The following is a 22,043-nucleotide window of genomic DNA, read 5'->3' on the forward strand; positions in this document are numbered from 1 at the left end:
GGCTGGACGGGGCGTCGGCGCCCGTGGCGCTGCGCGGCCTGGCCGGCGACCTGGGCTTCCTGCGTGGCCCCGGCGCCGCGCGCGTGCTGCTGGCCGAGAACTTCACCGGCTGCCTGGGTCGCGTGGCCGTCGGCGGCCTCCCACTGCCCCTGGCGCGCCCGCGACCCGGCGCGGCCCCCGGCTCCCGAGAGCACTTCTCGGCCTGGCCCGGGGCGCCCGCCCCACGCCTCGGCTGCCACGGCGCGCGCGTGTGTGTCCCGTCGCCCTGCCTGCACGGCGGCGCCTGCCGCGACCTCTTCGACGCCTTCGCCTGCGCCTGCGGCCCGGGCTGGGAGGGCCCGCGCTGCGAGGCCCGCGCCGACCCGTGTCGCTCGGCACCCTGTGCTCGCGGCCGCTGCCACTCACGCCCCGACGGCCGCTTCGAGTGTCGCTGCCCGCCTGGCTTCGCGGGCCCGCGCTGCAGGTGCGGACGGCCGGGGGGGGGGGGGGGGCCCGGGCCCCCGGGGCCCGGGGGGTTCCCGGGGCAGGGGCGGGGGTGGGGTGGGGGGTGGGGCACCCAAGTCCACGGGCTCCACAGCCGCAGCTCTGGTTCTGTGGACCCCCCACTTCCCTTCTCTGAGCCTCCGTGCCCTCGTCTGTGAAATAGGAAGGGCAGTCCCCTAGCGTTGCCAGATAAAACCCAGATAAGTTTGAATTTGAGATCAATGACGCTCTTGTCTGGGAGTGGGGGGTAGGGGATGGGGGATCCCAGAGCTAGATTTGGAAGCAAACCTGGAGGCTTCCCTGCCTGGCCGCCCGCCACCCATGCTCATCCCCATTAGTCCCGTGAAGACGGCGGGGCCAGAGTGAGCCGGGTGGAGGCTTTGATGCTCCCCCTTTTCAGCCTGGTTTTGACTCCCCGCTCCCTTTGGAGTCAAGCTTTTGGAGGGTTGTCTGGCAGAGGCGTGACTCCCCCACCCCCAGGAGGAATGTCAGGCCCAAGTTTTATGTTTAGGAACGTGCTTGTGTTCCAAGGAGAGTCCTGACATTCATCAGCTTCTCAAAGGCCTCTGAGCCTGGGGAGCCGGTCCCATCCAGGCTCTGGAGGTTGTACACCTTGTTGGGGGTGGGGCTGGAGCCGCAGGACAGCCCTCTGCCCCCTCCCTTCCACCTCAGATGCCACTTCCATGATCGCTATCAGGGTCCATGGCAGGTGGGCCCTGAATCCCACAGCTCAGGTGGCCAGTGGTAGCCCCAGGGGCGGGGGGCCAGGCCAGGTCCCCAGCCTGCTGTCCATGGTGCACCCTTTGTGCTTTCTCCCCAGGTTGCCTGTCCTGCCGGAGGAATGCAGCCTGAACTTCACCTGCCTCAACGGTGGCCCCTGTGAGGGTGGGCCCCAGGGGGCCAACTGCAGCTGCCGGGGGGGCTTTGCTGGCCAGAGGTGGGCCTGGGCCCCAGGCGGGGGGGGGTCCTGGGTCCCCTCCAGGCAGGACAGGCAGGGTGGGGTGTGGATCCTTGCTCACCTTCTCAGCCCTCACCATGCCCACAGTGCCAGACGGCCCACCTCTGTCGCTTGAGTTCTTTCCTCCCGGGGTTCCCAAGGCCATCCTCTGTTACGCCGTCACCGGGGGGGAGGTGGCTGCCTGGTGGTGGTTCTGAGAGCCTCATCCTCAGCCCACCTGCATCGGGACTGCCCAGGGAGCCTGTAAACGGGCAGGTTCTGGGCCCACTGCGGAGAGAGGGCGTCCCCATCCCCAGGCAGCTGCCCTCACACAGCCTCCCCGGCGCTTCTGACTGGGCGGGGCATTGTCCGTCATGAATGCTGGGGCAAGGAGCGGGTGGTGGTGGAGGTCACAGTCGGCCTCAGTCAGCCAGCAGAGCCCTGCCGGGCGGGGACCATGCATCGTGACCGTGGAAGGACACCTGTGTGTTTGGGGGGGGGGTGTTGAGAAGCTGAAGCAGATGGGGGAACAAGAGGCCGCACAGGAGGGAGCAGCTTTCCGAGCGTCGCCTTCTCTGCTGCCCAGGTGTCCGGTCCCCTGTGAGGCCAACCCCTGCTTGAACGGCGGCACCTGCCGGGCTGCTGGTGGGCTCTATGAATGTATCTGCAGTGCCAGGTTCTCAGGCCAGTTCTGTGAAGTGGTGGTGAGTGATGCCAGGGGGGCTTGGCGAGTGCCCTGTTTTGGACTTTCGTGAGATAATTTTGGGGCTGGGGGGCCCCTAAAGCCCTTGTGGTGCTGTTTTCCTGGACCAGCCCTGTTGTGGGCTGGGGAGTAGTAGGGAAGGAGACTCAGGGCGAGCCCGGGAGGCCCCACCATCTCTCAGTGAAACAGCTGGGCTCTGCCAAGTCCTCTCTGGGACCAGGACTCAGGACCCAGAGGATCCTGGAATTCTGGGATTTCGGCTGGTGGATACAAGAGCCTGTAATCTCCAGTGGTTTGTGGGCCAGGATTCTAGAGTAGGAAGATTTGGAGAGGCTGCGATTCTGAGCCAGAGCAGCCAGGGAGGCTCAGCTGAGCAGGGGCCCAATTGATGGGGGCCAGCAGGTAGCTTGAGCTTGAACCTCCCCCTGACCCCCCTTCCCACCAAGGGGCGGAACCGGCGCCACAGGCCCAGTGGGCAGTGAGCCCACCTGGGTGCTGGTGGGAAGCCTGGGGAGGAGCCTTGATCTCCACAGGCTTCTGGCAGCCCCAGTCATAAACCCGCAAATCCCTTCTGCTTCTGGGGAATGTTTCCTTTCAAGTTGAACTTTACAGCCTCTGGCCCCCCGCTCCGCGCCCCAGCCCTCCTCACAGGGCCAAGGGAGGAAATGGCTTTACAGCTCTCCCAGAAGTATCCAGGGGTGGAGGCTGGGGATGGCCCATTCCGAGCTGGTATGAACTTTTCTCTCCAGCCCTGGATACCTTTCCTCCTTCAGGGCTGGGTACTGGGACTTGGGACCCAGGTCCCAGTGGGCCGAGAGGCTTCACAGGACAGAGGGAGGGCCGGTGAGTCTGAGATCCTCGGGCTCTGGAAGCTAGGAATTCTGTGATTTGGGGGCTTCAAAGTTCCAGGCCTTTGATGGGGGCATCCTAGTTCTGTGACTGGAGATGGAGAGGTTTCCTGGGCTCCCCAAAGCCTGGTCTCAGTCTCCCTAGCCGGGCAGACCCTGGTGGATTCTGAGCTCACCCTCAGCTACGCGACCCCGCCTCCGCTCCTGCCCTGTACAGGCCACCTGCCTGGGGAGCCTCTCCTACCTACTGCTGCCTGAGAGGCCTCCCACTGGGGTTAAGCGTGGTCTCCACAGCCCCTAAGAAACCAGACCAGAAATCTTTGGGATGGGGAGAGATCAAGTCCCCACCGCCTCAGACTGGATGAGTTTACTGCAGGGAGGCTGGGTGGCAGGGCCCAATTTGGCCAGGGAAGGAAGGGCCTGCGGCTGGAATTTAAGGCTGAAGGATGGTGGCGTGGGCATGGCATGGGCCCCGGGGGCAGACGGAGGAGACTGCCAGTCCTGGCTTGCTGGTCACGTGTCTGGGGAATCTGGGCAAAGCGTCTGTTTTCTCTTTTACTCCTTACCGAGTGCTACCAGGCAGGCCCTGCTCTGGGCACTTGGAATTTACTGGTAAACAGAATAAAGCAAAGATTCCTGTCCTCCGTCCCGGGAGCGAGGGAGGACCCCCACCCCCGTTCATTAGACCATTGTGAAGTTTAGGTACCACCCCCCTCCCCCCCCCCCCCCCCCCCCCCGGCACGGACCCCGCAGCCCCAGCCCTCATTACCGCATCTCTTGCAGAAGGGCCTGCCGCTGTCCCTGCCCTTCCCGCTGCTGGAGGTGACCGTGCCTGCGGCCTGCGCCTGTCTCCTCCTCCTCCTCCTGGGCCTCCTGTCAGGGGTCCTGGCAGCCAGGAAGCGCCGCCAGTCCGAGGGCACCTACAGCCCCAGCCAGCAGGAGGTGGCTGGAGCCCGGCTGGAGATGGACAGTGTCCTCAAGGTGCCACCAGAGGAGAGACTCATCTAGGCCTGCCCGCCTGCCGGCTCCAGCACCCATGAGGTCCCAGATGATTTCTACCCGAGGACCCCAGGAGGCTGCGCCCCGTGGCTGGCCTCCTCCCGCAGCCGCGGGGCCCAGGATGTCTGCCGGTGAAGCGTCGCCTTAGCTGGCGGCCCCCGCCTGTCCCATTGTGGACAGGAGAGGGGAGCACTCAGGGAAGCCGGGGCGGGGGGCTGGTGAGGCCGTGCCCTGCACCACTGGCCCTGCCGGCTCTTGTCTCGGCAAGCACACCGCCGTGCAGGGGAGAAGCACCCACGGGCACACACGGTGTCCCTGGGGGACGGGGCTCATGGGCATGTCCGTGTCTCTGCCGTGGGTGCACGCGAGCCCACGGAGGGGCGGCTGGGCTGGGGGGATCCCCTTCCCAGCCCCCCAGCTCCGGCATCTTCTGCAGCTCTGGAGGCTGCCCCCATGCTGGAGGCAGCTGGGAAATGGAGGGGGGGGGGTCACGAGCCTGCGGCCCCAGAGACGGGACGCGCGGGAACACAGAGCGCGTCCAGGGCACATCTGCAGGAGCGGAGGACCGGCTGCCCGGAGCTGTCGCCCCTTGCTGGGGGTGGGGGGGGTGGCAGCCTCTGCCTACCTCACGGGGCAGCTGTGAGGATCAGTGACGGCAATGGGGAAAGAGCTCTGGGCCTCTGTGCCGCTGGGCTCTCTGGGTCACCCTTTTAGGTTTCAGGAAGGGTTGTCAGCCTGGAGCTGAGAGAAAGTGGGGGAAGGGGCTTTCCTGGGGAGGGGCAAGAAGGCCAGAGGATGAAGGAACAAACCACCTGCCCCCCCTCCCCCCAGCCCTGTGCTGACCACCTCATTCTCCAGCGCCCGTCACCTCTCTAAATGGCTGTGTATGTGTCGGGGTGGGGGTGGGGGGTGGGATTCAGGACTCGCAGGAAGCCCTCAGAGTTGTTTGCTGAACTCAGCAAATGTTGGCACTGCCTCTTTGTCGGGGCTGGTCCTGCAGACAGACATGGATGCAGAGGAGGAATGTGCTTTGCTTCCAGTCCCTTCCCTGGCAATGCCATCACACTGATCCCAGAGGGGCATCCCCCCCCCGCCCCAGTGCCTGGCCTCCTCCTAGTCTCATGAAATCCCTTCCTCCCTGATCTCAAGACATGCCCTTCCGTCCTTCCTGTTTCTCAGGCCAGTGCCTCCCGTGCCAAGGCCAGGAGACCCCTTTCCACTTTTAGTTGACCTTACCCAGATCCCCTCAGGGTCTCACCAGCTTCCAGAGGCAGAGGCCTCAAAATCTGAAGTAGAACCATGTGGTGATGGGGGGGGGGTAAGGGAGCATGTGGGTGGCCGAGACTGAGGCGTTCAGCCGAGGCTGGGACAGGAAGTGCCCTGAACACTAGGGTAAGGGGCTTGCTTCGTCCTTATCCTATAGAAGGTGGTACCTTTCCCCCAACTTTCTCCATCGTGACTCCTGGGAAAGTGGGGGAGGAAACATCTGGTACCAGCAACTTAGCCACAGCTGGTGCCTTGGTGATTTTATTAAATCAGGGATTTGGCGAACCTGTGTTCTTGCAGACTCCTCTAAGACACATGAAACCCCAATAAATAAAAGCAGTGCCACTTTATTGGGGAGCCCTGTGTTGTCCTCTCTCGCTTCTAAGGGCTCTGGCACCTGTCCTTTTCAAGGGCAGCCAGGGGAGGGGGGCATGACCAGATGATGGGGGACTGGGTGTGTTTAACACCACCTCTGGGTGCTTGGTCCAGATCTCCTAACACAAACACCCAACAGAGCTGCTGGTTCTAAGGCTCTGCCCTTGCTAATGAGAGATCTATGGGGCTGAATTTTCTGCCGTTCTCTTGAACTGCTCCCTGGAGTTTGGGCACTCTCAACACCATCTGTGACCGGCAGCCTCACTCCATGGACTGGCCAAGCCTATGCATGCTTGTGACCAGCTCCCCCCCCCCCCCCCCCGACTTGGGACAGGGAAGGGCCTGGGCTCAGAGGCTCAAATGGAAGAAGGTGGGGTGTGGGTTAGGGGTCAAATCCTTCCCTTACTGCTCTGAGCCCTCCCCTTCCCCCAGGGCTTCCTCAGGACACAGGGATACCAACCTTCTCCCCAAGAAGATTTTATTGAACGCACACACAACATTCATCCTTGGGTGCAAATTCAGTCCAGCAAGTGAAGAGACAACAATGCTCCTGGGAACGTGGAAGGCTCACCACCAGCCCCCAGCACAGCCAGGGAGACAGACCACGGGGTGGCCTCTGCTTCCCTGGGGCCCCACCGTACCTCTTACACCCTGCCTACAGGGGTGGGGTGGGGAGGGGAGGCTTCCCTTTGCGGACAGGGCTCAGGGGTCTGCCCAGGATGGGTGGTGGATCTGGAACCTGTATGGAAACACCCAAAAGGCCTGGGGGTGCCCACGTGCCCAGATATCCCATGGCCCCCCCTCCACCTCAGCAGCCAGACAGCACTCCGAGATTGAGAGCCACTTGCCCAGGGGGCCGTGACCGACTCGGGAAGGGGCACTGTGCTGGGCCAGCAGCTTGTCACACCCCACGTCTGAGAACCTCAGGGCCCGCCCTCCAGGCCTCACCGACCCACACAGGGTCCCTCAGACGGGGACAAAGCTCCCTGGGGCTAGAGGGGCCTCTGGAGCCCCCTTGCCCAGTCAGACACCTCTGAGGCTGTGTGTCTGACCACTCACAAATAGGAAATGAGAAATCAGGTCAAAACGCTCACAATTTCCTGCATGTCTCAGATGGTTGTTTTCTTAAATGGTTGGGCCATATTTTAACTCGGTTTATTGAAACTAGTCAATTTTAAGATTCATCAAATCAATAAAGTAAAAAGGAAAAGATAGATAAAAGAAACAGTAACAAAACATTTCAATTGAGCTTTGGTGACGTTGGCCTCAGGAATTTCTATGCTACGTGGGCGGGGGAGGGGGTGGCTCCGGCCCTTCTCCTGCCTCCAAGCTGCAAGAAGCCAAGTTTGTCCACTCCGCCAGGGCCTGGAGAAGGGCTCAGTGCCCCTGCCCACTCCTGACCCAGGGAGCCTGGGCAGCTGGGCCTCCTGCATCAGCCTGTGGCATGAAGCTGGTCTTCCCAGTTGGAATCTGGGTGCCTGCTTCTCAGCTCTGCCCCCGCAGTCCCAGGCGACAAGAGGCTGAGCCCCATCTGAGTAACACTGGAGACCTGGAGAAACCCAGCAACCAGAGGGAGAACACAGGACGGCGGCCTGACTCCTCCTAATGCACTCGATTTACCTGCTGCTATGTTTTCTCTTACAAATCAGAGTTGCTGGTGCTCCCAGCCATGCAGGGCCGGCTGGGGCTGTGTTTGGCTATCAGAGGGTTCCCAAGAATCCCTCGGCCCCAAATCCCTACCAAGCCAGAAACAACTGAACGTTGAGGGTTGGGGTGAAGACTGACAAAGAACGAGTGTGTGTATTGCTAGAGAGGGTTTGGAAATGCCCCGCCAGGTAGGTAGATTCTCCTTACTCCAAACTCCAAACCACATGTGTCTGGTGCAGACACCCTCACGCCGAGGCTACCACGGCCGTCTGTGCTGGTCCCAGTGGGGTGCGCAGGGCCATGCTGCAGTTGGGCCGAGAGAACAGGGCTGGGGAGGAGAGGCCTTGTGGAGCCTCGGGGCTCCTGGTGGGAGGCTTCCGGGGGAAGGCGGGTGGGGCTGGGGCTGGGTCTGGGGCAGTCATTCGCCCAGCTGACCTCTTTAGTGCAAAACCTACTCAGGGGTGCAGGGAAGGGGTGGTGGCAGGGTGGGGTGGGTGCCCAGGGGCTGGGACCATTCCCAGGCCAGAACTGGCACCATTCTCTAGCAGCCAGACCTCAGAGATGGGTGGTATGTTGGGGAGGAGGGGCGGCAGACGGGGGTCCCATCCCTTCCCACCAGCAGAACCCGGGCAGAAACAGAGCAGGGGAAGCAGGGCCTGCTGGCCTGGGGCGCAGTGGCTGGCGGCGCATGGCTGGGCCCGGCTCGCCCTCGCTTGGCGCCTGGCTCACTCGAAGGTCTCCCACCGCTTCCTGAGCTGCTCTACTGAGCCTGGGGCCGGGGCCGGGCTCACATCTTGCTTGGTTTTCCGTAACAAATCCTCAAAGGGGTCTCTGGTCTCTCGAGGAGCAGAGGGCTGCAGTGCTGGCTCCAGGCCCTGCGGGGGTCTGGGAGGAAGGAGAGGGGGGTCTCCGGGCCTCAGGGGCAGCCCCTGCTTGGCCTCGGCAGCCCTGGCGCTTGAGCGGGCCAGGGGCAATGTTCGGATCCTTGAAGGGGTGACCGCTGGGGGGCCCAGGGGCTGCAAGGGACTGGTGTGGGCACCCATGGGCATCTGGCCGAAGAGGTTAGGCATGGAGAGGGCAGACAGGTTGGGCTGAGATCTATGTGGGCCACAGAGGCTGGAACTGGACAGCAGGAGGCCGGGGGCAAAGGCTGGCCCCAGGGAAGCAGGAGGGGCCCCGAAAGGCCCGGCCGGTGTGGAGACCAGGGCCATGGCAGGCAGTGCCGCGGGCATAGATGAGACGAAGGGATTGAGTGATGGCTGCGGGAAGGGGGTAGGGGTCCCTGCTGGGGGGAAGCTGAACTGGGGAGTGAAGGAGGTGGCTACGCTTGGGGCTGAAGGGCCCGGTGGAAGAGCATTGCCTGACCAGGCTGTGTTAAGTGGGTCCAGGAGGGCCAGCAGGGCATCACTGCTCGAGCTTGCAGCCCCGGGGGCCAGGCTGAGTGGCTGGAGCGGTTCGGTGGGTCCTTGGGGGGTAGCACTGGGGAGGAGCCCGGGGAACGGGGCCGGGCTCAGGGCCTGTAGCCGCTCTGAGAAGTCCCCGAGCACGGCGCTGGCGGCCTGGAGTTTGGCCGGGCGGGCGGTGGGGGGCGGAGGCACGATGCCCAGCTCTGGGGTCTTCCTGCCCTGGGGCCGGGGAATGGTGATGCTGCCTGGAGTGGGGGTGGGCGCCTCCTCCTTGTCACTGGGGTTCAGGATGCTGTCCTGGGTCGGCAGCATGCGGGGCACAGCCAGGGAGTTCCCAAGCAGGGCTGAGGGCTTCTCGGGGGAGGTGGCCGGGGGCTTGCTGGGGATGGCCATGTCGTCCTGGCCCAGGCTCCAGAGCTTGTTGTATGGGTGGGTGAGCTTCAAGGCCACCGGCATTCCGCGGCTCCTGTCACTCCTGCTCAGGTCCAGCCTCTGGGGGAGAGAACGAGGGAGGCAGTGACCAGAGACTGCCCCGGACAGACTGGAAGGCAGCAGGTCTCCATCCCTGGGGCCCCTCCCGTTGCTGGATCCCAGGCGTGTGGCTGATCAGTCCCCTGGGACTCAGGGCAGCTGGGGGGCTGGGCCCAGGTCACCAGCAGAAGAGCCCGGGTCTGTCCAGACGCCAAGCCCAGGCTTTCCTCACTGTTTTCCTCACTTTTCAGACTCCACGCTGGGCTTTTTTCTCATTGCACAGAGGGATTCCAGAAAAAGCCCTTGTCCTTTTACGTCAGTGTTGCCAAGAAGTTTTAGGAAAATGACTCCATTTATTGACCATCTACTGGCCGGGCCTTTTTCACTTTTCAAAGCATGTGGGCACTTTTAATCTGGGAGCTCGAGGACGAGTGAGGCACGGGGCCTGGCAAAGGTGTCTTCCCTGGTTGGCAGGGAAACAGGACTGGGCTCCTGTCCTGCTCTGCCACTCACAAGTGACGTGACCTGGGTGTCAGGGGCAGGGAGGATGCACGTGAATCCACAGACCCAGCCACTCTGTCAGCAGCCTCCACTTGCAAGTGGAGAAACAGGCACAGAGAGGGAATGTGACAGATCGCAAGTCATGATGGACGATCAGTGGTCCCATGCAAATAATCAGAACCCAGGAATTTTGATCCCGAGGCTCTCCGAGCAGACTTGGTGGGGCTGGGGTCCTGGGAGGGTGAACTGGAGTGGCAGCACAACTCTGCCTGACGCACACACGGACATGAGAGGCCAATTTCCATCAGCTGTAATGTTTCTACAGGATCACGGGCTGTGGGCCTGCCTGGCAGGGTTTGCAGGCAGAACGACACTGAGCCTCGGCCAAGGACCCTGGAAAGGTTGCTGTTTCTCCCTCGGTCTCCTTCCCCGTCCCATGGGGGCACCTGCCTCACGTGTGGAAAGCACCAGCCCTGGCAGGTACCCATCCCTGCTGGCATCATACCTGATAGTCGAAGGTTCCCGGTTGCTCCCTCAGGTCTTTGGGTGTCCGAAGGTCCTCCAAGCTCTTGGCCTGGCCCAGTGGCTGCAGTGGGACCTCCATGTCCAGGTTGCTGAAGACGTCTTCCAGAAGGTCGATGCTGGCAGCCCGGTCAGGCGGAGCCGGGGCAGGGCCCGTGGGCTCCCGCGCTCGCCGCTCTGGACTCCCTGCCTCGTCGCCTTCTGCGCTGTCTGATTCCTTGAGCGTCCGATACGGCTGAGGCCTGGGAGGAGGCAGAGCAGACTGATTCTCCCACCCAGAGCCTCCACAGGAGGTGCAAGCAGCCCCCACCCCCAGGAACTTCCAGGCCTTGAGGAGTACACCCAGGAGGCTTGGGGACAGGAGAGTGTCCTGGGGTCCCTGTGAGTGCTGGAGTCTGGGCAATGGCACTCTGCCAGACCCGGGGCTGCATTTGGGTTCTACTGCTCACTATGGGACTCATTTGCACTTAGTTCCCCGAAAACCACAGGACCCACCATATAACTGGCTAGGGGGCTTGCAGGCCATCCAGACAAGGCATGAGGAACGGGACACGACTGGAAAGGGAAGAGGCAGCCTGCTCGTTCTGGAGCCCGGCCTCTGCACTCCCACCATCCTGTGGCTCATAGGGAACTGAGCTGGGGAAAGTCTCCCAGGGTGGCTCAGGAGCCCCAGGGGGAGCCGTGTGGGCTTTGGCCTGCGCTGACCTGTTCTAGCTCTGGTCTTACCATCTCTTGCCATGGGACCTTGGGATAGTCTCTTAACCTCTCTGAACCTCAGCCTCTCCCCCATTCCAGAATGCACCTCTCTTTGCAGGCAGCGGTGGTGATTATGTGAACCAACCAACATGCTCCCTGACGCACGGCACGTACAGAGGCCGTTAACAGCATTCTGTACCTTTGACCCAGGCACAGGGGACAAGAGGCTCCTCTTACTTTCCTTTCTCAGAGGCCTGAGCCCCAGGGCACCACTGGGTACGTGGAGAAGGCTGCCTGGATCAACCCTGACTAGTGAAGGCTGGGGTTGGCTCTGCCCCTTGTGTCCCAGCAGAAGCGGCCCACGGCTCTGGTAATGTGGGGTAAGGGCGCCACCTGCTGGTCCCAAAGGCCCACGTGCAGGAACCAGGGCAGGGCACACCCCGCAGAGGGGACTCTCCGCAAGGATTCCCATCAGCCTTCAGTTATCTTGCTCAAGTTCAGAGAGGCTAAGTCACTCACCCTATGTCACACAGCAAAAGGTAGCCATGGACACCAAGTATGAGAGACTTGTTCAAAAGTCCCCACTCACTCTAAGCCTTCTGACCAAGGAATCAAAGACCTTTTCACCAAGTTTGAACACAACGAAGGGGATAAAGAAAAGTCAGTGTGCTCCTCACACTTAAGGAAGGAAATGTATTCTTTAAAAAGAAACCATTTTATTTTGACTTAAGATGGCCCAGTTCCTTTTTTTTTCTTTTCCTGTGTAATTTATGTTTATTTAACACCAGTATAGTTAACATATGGGCCACTTCCTTTTTAATCATATACATACAAAAGCCTATACTTTTCATAGGTCCTGGCTAAGGGAGTGAGCACTATTTACTATTTAAATAATTAAGGCATCAATGAATTAAAAAACAGTGAGGAGGCCCACTGGACCCTGTGGTGGGGATTCCTTCTTGGATGTCACCCAGGCAGAGGTTTTTACCTGCAAGGTGATTTTGAGTTGATACATGAACATTTCTTATTCCAATGGTTCTATCTTTATTTTAACTAATAGTTGAAATAATTGATGCATTAGGCCAATGATATCAGAGATATTACTGCTTAGGACAAAGTTTTAACAGAAAAATTTTAAAGAAAGATTCAATGTACACAGAAGGTGGCATGGGAATTCGGGCAACACCGACTTAGGCCACCCACCGCTTTCTAAGTGAGGAGATCAGGAGGGGGCTGACTTGCAGGTGAGCTGGTGGCAGAAAGGGCTAAGAACTCTCCTACCCCTGGGGGCCAATGGTAGGAGCAGAACTGGGGAGTTTATCAGGTGCCCTGAGGAACCGAGAGGACCGGCCCAAGGGAAGGGAACTGGGAGGGGGATGGAGGGGAAGAGTCCCCTCTTCTGTAAGATAGTGGTTGTGGGCCCCGTGGGTGTTCAGCAAAGGGCAGCTCTCTTCCCTCAAAGGCTCCCATTAAGGACACTACTGCTTTGTTAACGACCACGGACAAAAGCTGTCCCTTTGCTCAATCCCAGCCCTGAAAAACTTGTGGGTAGAGGGGCAAGAACTGGTGGAGGAAGGGAAACGGCCAAAGCTTAACACCGGGGGGTGGCTGGATTGTGGGCGAACCTTTTTAATTTAAGTGTGAGGCTCAGACTATAAGCAATAATAATAAAAATTATCTTACGGTCAGGCAGATCGGTAAAACACTTGGATCTGTCAGCAATAATATACACGTTCCCTATCAATACGTTTGTTTTTGTTTTTGTCTTAAGCTTAAAAGCTGACCCTCCACCTTCATAGCTTTTGGAGATGTGCTGAGATAAGAGGAGGACTCGGGCATCAACAACCACTTCGGTTGACAGTCAAGTGCACTCTCCAGGGTAAGGGCCAGGGACTCGGGCTCCAGTCTCACACCTGTAGGCCCTGCCATCCCGTACCCTCGCCCCTCGCCCCTCGCCCCTCGGCCCTCGCCCCAGAGCCCGCGGGGCTGGGCAGAAGCACACAAGGGGGCACTCACCCCCGAGCTGGCGTGGGGTCACCGGCAGGCAGCAGCTGCAGACAGCCCTCCCCACACGCAAGGGCAAGCGGCACCGGCCCCCCTCCCCCACGCGGCCCGGGAGAGTCACCAAGCTGAGCTCAGAGAAATGGAAGGAGGAAGGAGAGACCATTCAAAGGGGGCGGAGAAGAAAAAGCTTTCGGTGAAGCCAGAGCTGGGGCCCTCTTGCCGCTGGCATTCATCGTCAGAGGAGTCCTCGGACAGGAAGACTGCATAGTGTCGCAAGGGCTTTACCAGGCTGGGGCGGAGGAAGACAAGAGAAAAGAGGCAGTTAGGAGGCACCCTCGGAACTCCACGTGGCGGGGTGGGAGGGGGGCCTCTGGGCTCAGCGCCTGGCCCTGGCCTCCCTCTGCCAACCTGAGGTAGAGGCTCCCTGGAGGAGGCCGGAGGGCCTGGGAGGCGTGACGGGCCCCGAGGCAAGGAAGCTGGTCGCAGACAGGAAAGCAACCAAAGGTTTGCCGTAGGTGTCGAGAGCCTTAAACATGAGATCCAGTCGCCTACGACCTCATACCCTCCACTTCCACTTAGATAACCCTAAATGTAGCAAACAATGATGCACAAAGATGTTCCTCGCTGCTGTGTTTATAATATTAAAACACGGCACATCCTACATTTCCAGCAAGAGGAGGCTGGTGAATTACAGTACACTTGGCTGAAAAGGAGCCACCCATTAACTATAATGTTTATGAAAGAGAAAAGTCTCAACACCATGATGCAGAACTGTAGTTATACTACATTCTCTCTCACCTACTTATGGGAAGAGGCAGAGAAAAAAGACTGGAAAGGGATGTACATACACGTCGACAAAAGCTAGGGGGCTTAGGGGTGACTTACCCCACTCTGCCTCTTTTTATTTTTGTGTTTTCTACACTTTCTACAATGTGCATATCGACTTCAATAATCAGGAAAACATAAAAATAGAAAATTAAAGAAGAAAGTGAGCCACATGGAGGGGCTCTGGCTAGAAGGCCCTCTTCTGATTAGCGGCTGCTCTCTGGAGTCTCTCTCACACGCCTCTTCAGAGAGTCTTTTTCATCTGTGATGTGGAAATTAAATATTCATTGTTATAAAAAATACATCTCCCTTGTCAGCCACCTGTGAGCTCTACCTCTATACACAAACACTGTGCAGCCCCGAGAAAGTCCGTGCGGCCGCCATGAATTATACACCGACCAGGGCCCGTGAGCGGCGTGGGCTTGGGAGAGGGGAGCCGGACCGGGCACATCTGGCCCCCCACAGCCGCTGCTCGGGCCTGCACACTGCGCTGGGCAGGCTCCAAGGATCCCCGGGGGCAGCGGTGAAGTTCGCGAGAGGATGGGGCAGGAAGTGTAGGGGTGCCCAAGTGGGGGGCAGTCTCCTCTCTCACCCTCCCCCCCCGCCACACAGAGCAGGCTCCTTTCTCTGCTTTCCGATGCAATTCCTTCTGGGTTTCATTTCACAAAAGGGCACCATGTCTGGAAGAGTGAATGGGAGCCACACTGGAGGGTGGGGAGGGACTGGGAGAGCGGGCTGTGCTGTGTTCTACCATCACAGGTGTTAAGCCAGTTGTCCCCAGGAATGTGCTAGTCTTTTACAAGTAGAACCAGGGCTGGCTCCCAGCACCGCAGAGCTCCCTGGCTCGTGCCCGCTTAGACCCCTTCACTCCTCGTGCCATCCCTGGACGTTAGGCAGGCTAGGAGATTTGTCCTCATACTGAAGTGCAGACCGAGGCTCAGAGAGGGGAAGCCACTTGGCCAGGGTCGCACACAGGGACAGGGAGGTGGCGGGTCACTGGGCTCCTCTCCTTGCCCAGGCTGCCTACCTGGATGGTAAGGGACTTGGCCCTTCCTGGACCAGAGAGAGCATCGGCTTAGGTGGAGTGTTTTCCTCTGGACTCAGGAGAGAGGGCAGGAAGATGTGACTCATGGAAACAAGGCCGCCTGGCTCCTGCCACATCCCCTGGGACATAAAACACAGTGCAGAAGGGCCACTCCGCACAGCCACTGGAATCCTGCTGTGAATCACAGACCCAACTCAGTCACTCTCCTGCTTCACGCCTGCACGTCCATGGCTCCGAATAGCGATGTCGAGGGAGTTGGTTGTGTGGTGAGTAAACCCATTGTTAGGAACAATAATGTTCAGACATTTACAGAACAGTTTACTCAACTGTTTAAAAGTTAGGGGGATGCACTCACTTCTAGCACTGGACGGCTCTCCTGGGCAGGTGAGGAGGGCTGCAGGAGTGGACCGGTATCCTGGCCTCAGGCTCCACTCTGGGGAGCTTGTGGAATATGCTGGGTGGGCAGGGGTGCAGGCTGCAGGGAGGCAGGGCCAAGTCCAAGTTCTATGCAGGGAAGACACTGTGCTGAACCTCACCTTCCAGCTCACAAACCACTTTCCCTGGCCCTGTCCACCTCTGCAGCCTCCTCCTCCCCTGCATGCCCTACAGACCTCCCTGTGGTCTTCGCCTGGTGCACTGATTGTTCTTTGGCTCTTTGGTCTGAAGACTCGGCTCACTTGGTGCTCTAGAAAGCCTTACTGGAATTCCCAGCCGGAGCTTCCCCCCCCAGATGGAGTCTGCTTCCCCTTGGGCTGCATGTTGCAGCACTTCATCGATGTCATTTAACCTCCTGCAATTCTGTTCCCGAGTCAGCTCCTCAAGGGCAGGGGCCGGGCTCACCCTTCTCTTCATCTGCAGCTGGGGCACAACGTTAGCGCTGTGGAGGTCTGTGAACGCAGGAGTGGGAGCCAGTGTGCCGGGGAGACAAGGCGAGCCCCACCCTTCTCACCCATGTTTCTGGAGCCCCAGCACAGCACCTGTCCCTTCCATCAGCTTGTGGCTGCAGTAGAAAAGTGTCCCCTGAGGTCCCCATCTGTCCTCTGAGATGCTGAGACCATAACATGGGACCACATTTGGGGGTGAGGGTGCTGGGCGTCGAGTAGGCAGGAGTCTCGGAAAAATGTTTAAAGCAATGCCCACCGTGCCACGGGCTTCACACAGGTGATTTACACCCCTCCCAACAGTCCAGCGGGAAGGCTTCTCCGCACTGACTTTACAGAGGATGAGCCTGTCATTAGTCCATCCATCCATCTGTCCATCCGTCCATCCGCACCCCCAGCCGCGAGGTACTTTCCGAGGGCTTGCTGTGAGCAGACCCAGTGCTGGCGGAGCGCTGGGAATCACTGTGAGGAAGACAGATGTGACAACATGCCCTGGCCAGGAAGTGACAAGCAGGGATTCCAGGTCAGGGCCTCACTGTCCTGTGAGCCGGGCTGGTGGCAGACGTGCATGAGGGGGACACGCACCTCTGCTTGGGTCAAACCGCATGAAGCTCTTTGGTGTCCCTTGGATCCATCTCGAATGCCCTTCCGACACCCCTCCAAGTATGTTCTCCTCCTCCGGCTTTGATGAGGAAGCAGAGATCACAGCTCGGCACATTAGCTGAATGCCACTAAACCTGCCAGGAATGTCTGGGTTCACGTAAGAGCAAAGAGCCTTTGTGCTGGACTGGGCCTTGGCCTCATCAAGCCAGGCTCCTGTAGTTCACAGCCCGGTCAAATCCAGTGCCTTCCCACACTGGTGTGATGGCGGAGCGGGCCTGGGGGCGAGAGGGGGAAGAAGGAACCTCACCTTCCAGCTCACAAACCACTTTCCCTCTCTGGCCAGCTCTGCTGGCCAGGCCAGGCGGGTTGGGTGGTGGCTTCAACAAGAGGCCCCGGGGTGTCTCCTGAACGCGCCATCTGTCTCTAGAGAGTGAGAGAGAACCTTGCCAGGTGGTTTGGTCAGATCAGCATTTTTTCAGGCTTCGGGCCACACGGATGACGACGATGAGACCAGCAGTACTTACAAGTGTTAGGCTAAATGCTGCCTGGACGGTTTCTCAGTATTTCCTTATCACATCCTCCCTTTGCAGACAGAGAAGCCAAAGCTCAGAGAGGGTACTCACTCGCCCAGCGTCCCACAGAAGCTAGCGGTTGAGCCAGGAATCAGGATCTGCCTGACTCGAAACCACCCTGTGGTCCTGCCTCTTCGGTTCTGTGGATCTGAAACAGTGAAATAAGGGGGAGGCTGTTCCCCCTTCTACTTTTAATAAAAAGTGAGATTTCAAAATAAACTTATTTAAATTCAACTGCTCATGTCCTCCTATGAAACATATAGTCAGATATTTGTCAGAGATAAAGGATGAATCGTTGAAAATGTCCAGGTTTAAATTTTTTATTAGCTTAAGGCAGAAAATGAGGGGGGAAAAAAAAGTGTACCTCTTCCCTCATTAACCCAATTCAGTTACTACCCTGCAGTCTGCCACCCACCACTCGCCTGGATTTTCTTACACACAAAGAGCTGTCTGTGAAAAGGCAGGTCGTGGTGAACTTGGCTGCCGGAGTCTTGGCGAGAAAGAAAGGCCCGCTGTCCATCACCATTCAGACCCCATCGTCTCCCACGGCTGCTCCCGCCTCTGCCCACCTCATCTCGGCTCGGAGTTCCCATGCAGATGACTTCCCGAACCCTTTCTAATGTTTGGTTTAACGTGTCGCCGGTTAGCGCGCGCATGTGACAGTGGTGACAGGCGCGGCTGTTCCTTTTTAAATACCATGTCAGAGACACGGCGTCAGGAAGCAGGGACGTGCTCTGTGGCTCTCCGCCGTGCCGGGATCGCACGGGCTTATTTTTTAATGAGGAAGATCTGCATCTCGAGAGTTTTTTTCATGTGTCACATCGCGTGGACAAATCAGCAGCACGTCACACTGGCCCAAAATGAAATGCTGACAAATGTAGATATTTCAAATTTAATTGACATTTAAATGTACTTGAGATAAAGAAGGGAAAAAAATCAGCAAGGACTTGGGTCTCCGGAGGTAACGAGGGGAGCTGGTGATCATTTTTAAAGGATCATTTCACTCCAGCACAAAGGATCTTTACTTGGTAAATGTCTCGGCCAGTCTGGCGTCCTTTGATGAAACCGGCTGGGCTGATGAATGGGGACAGGCCCCAGGACAAGGCCAGGTCCTGCCTGTCCAATGGATGCCATTCTGTCCAGCTTTCCACCATCCCCCACTTCCCAGCCAGATGACCTCGGGAAAGTCTTTTTTATACCTCCCTGTACCTCAACTTCTTAGCTGTAAAATGGGGATTCTACAGCCCTCCTGATGGTGTTATCACAAAGTTGAATGAAATTATTCATAAAGGGCTTTGGCTCATGCCCAGCACATCGTACATATTTAGTTACTATCCATACACCACATACACCTGCCAACAAATAGATTCTGGGCATTTTGATCCTGTGCAGGCTCTTCCCTAGGCGGTCAAGGATGAATATAAGGTGGTTGCTGCCTTCGAAGACCTTCCCTCCGGCAGAGCAAGTCCCCAATGGGGTGAGAAAAACCTGATCTCACACCCACCGGTCCCCACAAGACCAGTTCACCTGACAGGAAGAACTCTCTCTCACTGGTGATCATGACTCATCAGTGATCCTCTCTTATTGTTTTAAAGTACAGACACACATACGACGGAGTGGAAAGATCCAGTGTTCAGCAGGTTTGGTATCTGTCCTCTCTTCCTCCCTGAGAATGGTCCTAGCCATTAGCCCAGGTCACACAGAAGATAGCTCCAGCACAGTTCCAGAGGTTCCCCCTGTGGGTCTCGCACCAAGCTGGTTCCCCCAGAGACCACCCTGACTTGCTTCAGAGCCTGTTCTATTGTTTTCACTGGTGTACGTGCTTGAGCCAGGTCTGGAGTCCTGGCCCTGTGCTATGGTGATGGAGAGGTGCCGCGACTGGATCCCCGGATGGGTTCTCCCGGGGAGTTCTGATGTGCTGTGATAGGCCCAGAGGGCAGTGGCGGGGGTATACCTGGCTCAGGGGGCTCTTGGATGAGGCTCCACTCAGGAGGTGATGTGGGAGCTGGGCTTTCAATCATGCGTATGGAGGAGGCTACGGGATGGCCTGGAGGTGTCCCTGGGAGGAGTGGGCACAAGGGGCTTGGGGTCAGGGTGGGAGTTTCAAGAAAAGAGGCTGGCAGGGTTGGCAGGGACCAGGTGGTGGAGGGTCTTGAACCCGCTTGAGGACCAAGGCGACATGAGAGGTTAGGGGGTGATGTGGGGGCTGGGGAGGCAGCAGGGGGCCTCACTGGCTTGGCCCCATCTCTCTCTCTCGGGTTGGCTGTGCCCTTTGCCTTTCCAATTCCATTAGTCCATCTGTTTGACTACTTATCAACCCGTACCTTCATTCATTCATTCCTTCTTTCAAAAAATCACTAGTGTCAATTTCACATGTCCACACCCGTGCCCCAGTCCTTCCCAGGCTACTGGGTGTACATTCTCATAGGTAGAGAGGCCCGAACACAGCACATGGGCTTTACTCCACTGTCCCACTCTTCAGGCTCAATGGTAGAGGGAAGATGGGGACACCTTAGGGGGGATGAGGACACCTTCTACGCTTTTCCTATCTGGAAGAGAAATTGTGTAGACTGTGAAGAACTGACCCTCCCCTCTACCCGAAGATGGCCTTTGCCTGCCATGAGCCCAAGTCTTTGGTGGGGACCATGGGAGCAGTGGTGGAGGGCAGGGTGTCTGGTGAGAGAGCAGTGGACGTGGGTGTGGGTGCACATTCTGGATCCAAGGCAGGTCATTCCACCTGTTAGAGCCTTGGTTCCTTCACGGCTGAACAGGCTAACACACCTGCACCGGGAAGACTTTTGGGGAGTGGGGGAGGTTAACCAAGGTGACATATATGAAGTGCCGGGCCTGAAACAGGCATGAGAAATGGTGGCGAGATGCCTGGAAGAGGGAGGGGCTCAGGTGAGGTGGCAAAGCTTTCAGAGGAGGCTGAAACCAGCAAGTCTGGGGCACTAACTCCTAACTGTCTTGACTGCCCCTCGGAGAGGTCCTTCCCTTCGACTATCAGGCAAAAGTGGCTGGGGACGAGGGAGACCTGTTTTCCTGGGCTGCTGCACATCCCTGGGGACTCCCTGGCAGTTCCTGCTTTTCCAATCTGGGCTCAGACTCCACGTCTGGCTCCTGGCGTGGCTTGGTCTCCAGGGCCCCGAACCCACTGTTGGCGAGGGGATGGGGGGCCTGAGTTGGGTCAGGGGCTGCTCACATTCCTAACCGGGTTTGGGACCTTCTGCTCTGGTGTTTGGACTCCTGGCTGCTCAGGGAGTGGGTCCTGGCAGGCTGCCAGTGGGTAGTACCTAGACAGCTGTCCCCACCCCTGGGGCCCAGGGCCCAGCTGGCATCTTGGAGACTGGCTCCTGGGGCTGATGGCAGTTTCTGGCTCTTAGACGGCCCCGGGCAGGAGAGGTGCTGGTAGCTCAGAGTCACATCCCAATCACGCCTGGCACATAATAGGTGCTCTTTACACGTCTGTGGTTAACTGACACCCCTTCCCCATCTCCAGGGTGCTGGGCTATAAGCGTCAGTGATTCCCTTGTTTATTCATTCAGTAAACATCCCTGAGCAGAGGTCTGGGCTAGGCTCTGGTCCAGGAGCTGAAGTGTCAAAGCTGAAGGGCACATGGTGGCCCTGCCCCGGAGGAGCTCCCAGGCTCCTGGGGTGCACGTGTGTGCGCGCGCATGTGCGTGATGTAAAGCGACTACGACAACATGGAAGGTCAGCACTGTGTCAGGGGAAGCCAGGGGACGGTGGGCACGGGGTGGGGAGGGCGCAGTTCACGGGGAGGCCACAGGGTGAGCATCGGACCGCTGACAGCGCTGCTGCAGGAGGGGAGATTGGTGTGCCCCGCCACCTCGGGATGCTAGTGCGGCTCCTAGGGGCAGTTTCCCAAATTGTGCTCTTTGGGATGCGAACAGACATTGTGTTGGAAAAAAGAGGGCAGAGTCTTGCTCAGGGTCTCTGGCTGGCAGCGGGCAGGAGGCTGACCCAGGTCTGTGGGGTGCCAGAGGTCCCCCCTCCCCCCAGTGCACCAGCCCACCGGCCTGGCAGTGGTTCACCAACCACGCCCCTGGGGCAACTCTGGGCCTGGGGGGAGGGAGAGGGGCTCTACCCCGTGTGATCCACGGCCCGCACCACTGGGGCCGTGCCGAGCCCAGGTCCTGAGGACAGGGTGGCATAGCTGCAGTGTTCCGAGACCTCGTCTGTGGGCAGAGCTCTCACTAAATGCTTCTGGCAGCTTCTTTTAATCTTCTGGGGCTTTGGGTGCCAGGGTCACGCGGTGCAAGTTGGATGATGAGACTCTGCCATCCCTAAGCGGAGTGGGCCAGCAGTTTGGAGCTCAGATGGTCTGTCTGTCCAGCCAGCGCAAGGATTTCTAATGCACGTTCCTCTGGGTCCCCCAGACCCAGATTCGCAGGGAGTCCAGAGTTTTGGTGGGAGTGTAAAGTGGTACAATACTTTTAGCAAGTTACTTAGCAACATGGAAGAGAAATCTGCCTCTGGGACTGGGTGAGGGTACGGAGCAGTGACAACCTCTCAGGGTCTCAGCTACTTCTATAAAATCGAGCTAATGATACCTACTCCCTGAGACTTCTTGTGAGGATTCAAGGAAATGGTGTATGCAAAGCGCTTAGGCAGTTCTTGGCTAATGGTAGTTGTTCATCATTCCATTCCTTACGATGGTATCAAATGAGAAAAGCTTTAAGGACAAGGGTATTTATTCTGGCATTTCATGTTAGTGAACACCTAGAAAAATCTACAAATCCAATATGAGGGGTGTGGCGAGGCGGACCACGCATGCACACAAAGCGGGATCCTGCCACAGTTGTGAACAGCAGGAGTTACAAGGACACGGGGCAAGGCCGCAAGTAGGAATATTGCAAGCAAGCTTCAGCTCTGCAAATTATCTATAGGACAAACCCCGGAGGGGAAGCTGCAGACATGCTAATAAGGAGTGAGGTTCGGAATGAACTTGTCTCTTTCCCCAAACTTCCGGATTATAAGGTTATTGGGTCATTTTTACAGACAAACGAAATTGTTTGAAAAGAGCAAATTTTGTACAAATCTGGCCAGCCAGGTGAGCCGGGAAATGGCTTGTGGGCCCTTGGTGCCTCAATCTGGACCACTCCTACTTAGTACAATGAACCTTCAAATAACCAGCCCGCAGCCAGTCTGGACTCCTGTGAGGGTGTTGTGGGGCTCACCTGTTGAAGGGGACACAGAGGTTTGCAGTCCCGAGTTCAGGCTCTGCAGCTGGTGACCCCT

The 22,043-nt window shown here is 58.3% G+C and overlaps 2 protein-coding genes across 2 annotated transcripts in view; one reads left to right on the forward strand and one right to left on the reverse strand.

The window, feature by feature from the left end:
* CRB2 (crumbs cell polarity complex component 2) overlaps positions 1-3,979 on the forward strand; it is a 21,587-nt gene extending 17,608 nt beyond the window's left edge. Inside the window, exons 10-13 of the mRNA XM_044920427.1 lie at positions 1-463; positions 1,304-1,420; positions 2,007-2,124; positions 3,755-3,979. Coding sequence (XP_044776362.1) covers positions 1-463; positions 1,304-1,420; positions 2,007-2,124; positions 3,755-3,979 — 923 coding nt within the window. The remainder of the gene's footprint in view (positions 464-1,303; positions 1,421-2,006; positions 2,125-3,754) is intronic.
* Positions 3,980-6,078: 2,099 nt separating this feature from the next.
* DENND1A (DENN domain containing 1A) overlaps positions 6,079-22,043 on the reverse strand; it is a 502,559-nt gene continuing 486,594 nt past the window's right edge. Inside the window, exons 22-24 of the mRNA XM_044920818.1 lie at positions 13,019-13,147; positions 10,142-10,400; positions 6,079-9,156 (exon numbers count right to left, since the gene is read on the reverse strand). Of these exons, the coding sequence (XP_044776753.1) occupies positions 7,984-9,156; positions 10,142-10,400; positions 13,019-13,147 (1,561 nt within the window). The 3' untranslated portion in view covers positions 6,079-7,983. The remainder of the gene's footprint in view (positions 9,157-10,141; positions 10,401-13,018; positions 13,148-22,043) is intronic.

The sequence above is a fragment of the Neomonachus schauinslandi genome, chromosome 13 (assembly GCF_002201575.2).
Source record: "Neomonachus schauinslandi chromosome 13, ASM220157v2, whole genome shotgun sequence".
In the NCBI taxonomy this organism is placed as follows: Eukaryota; Metazoa; Chordata; class Mammalia; order Carnivora; family Phocidae; genus Neomonachus; species Neomonachus schauinslandi.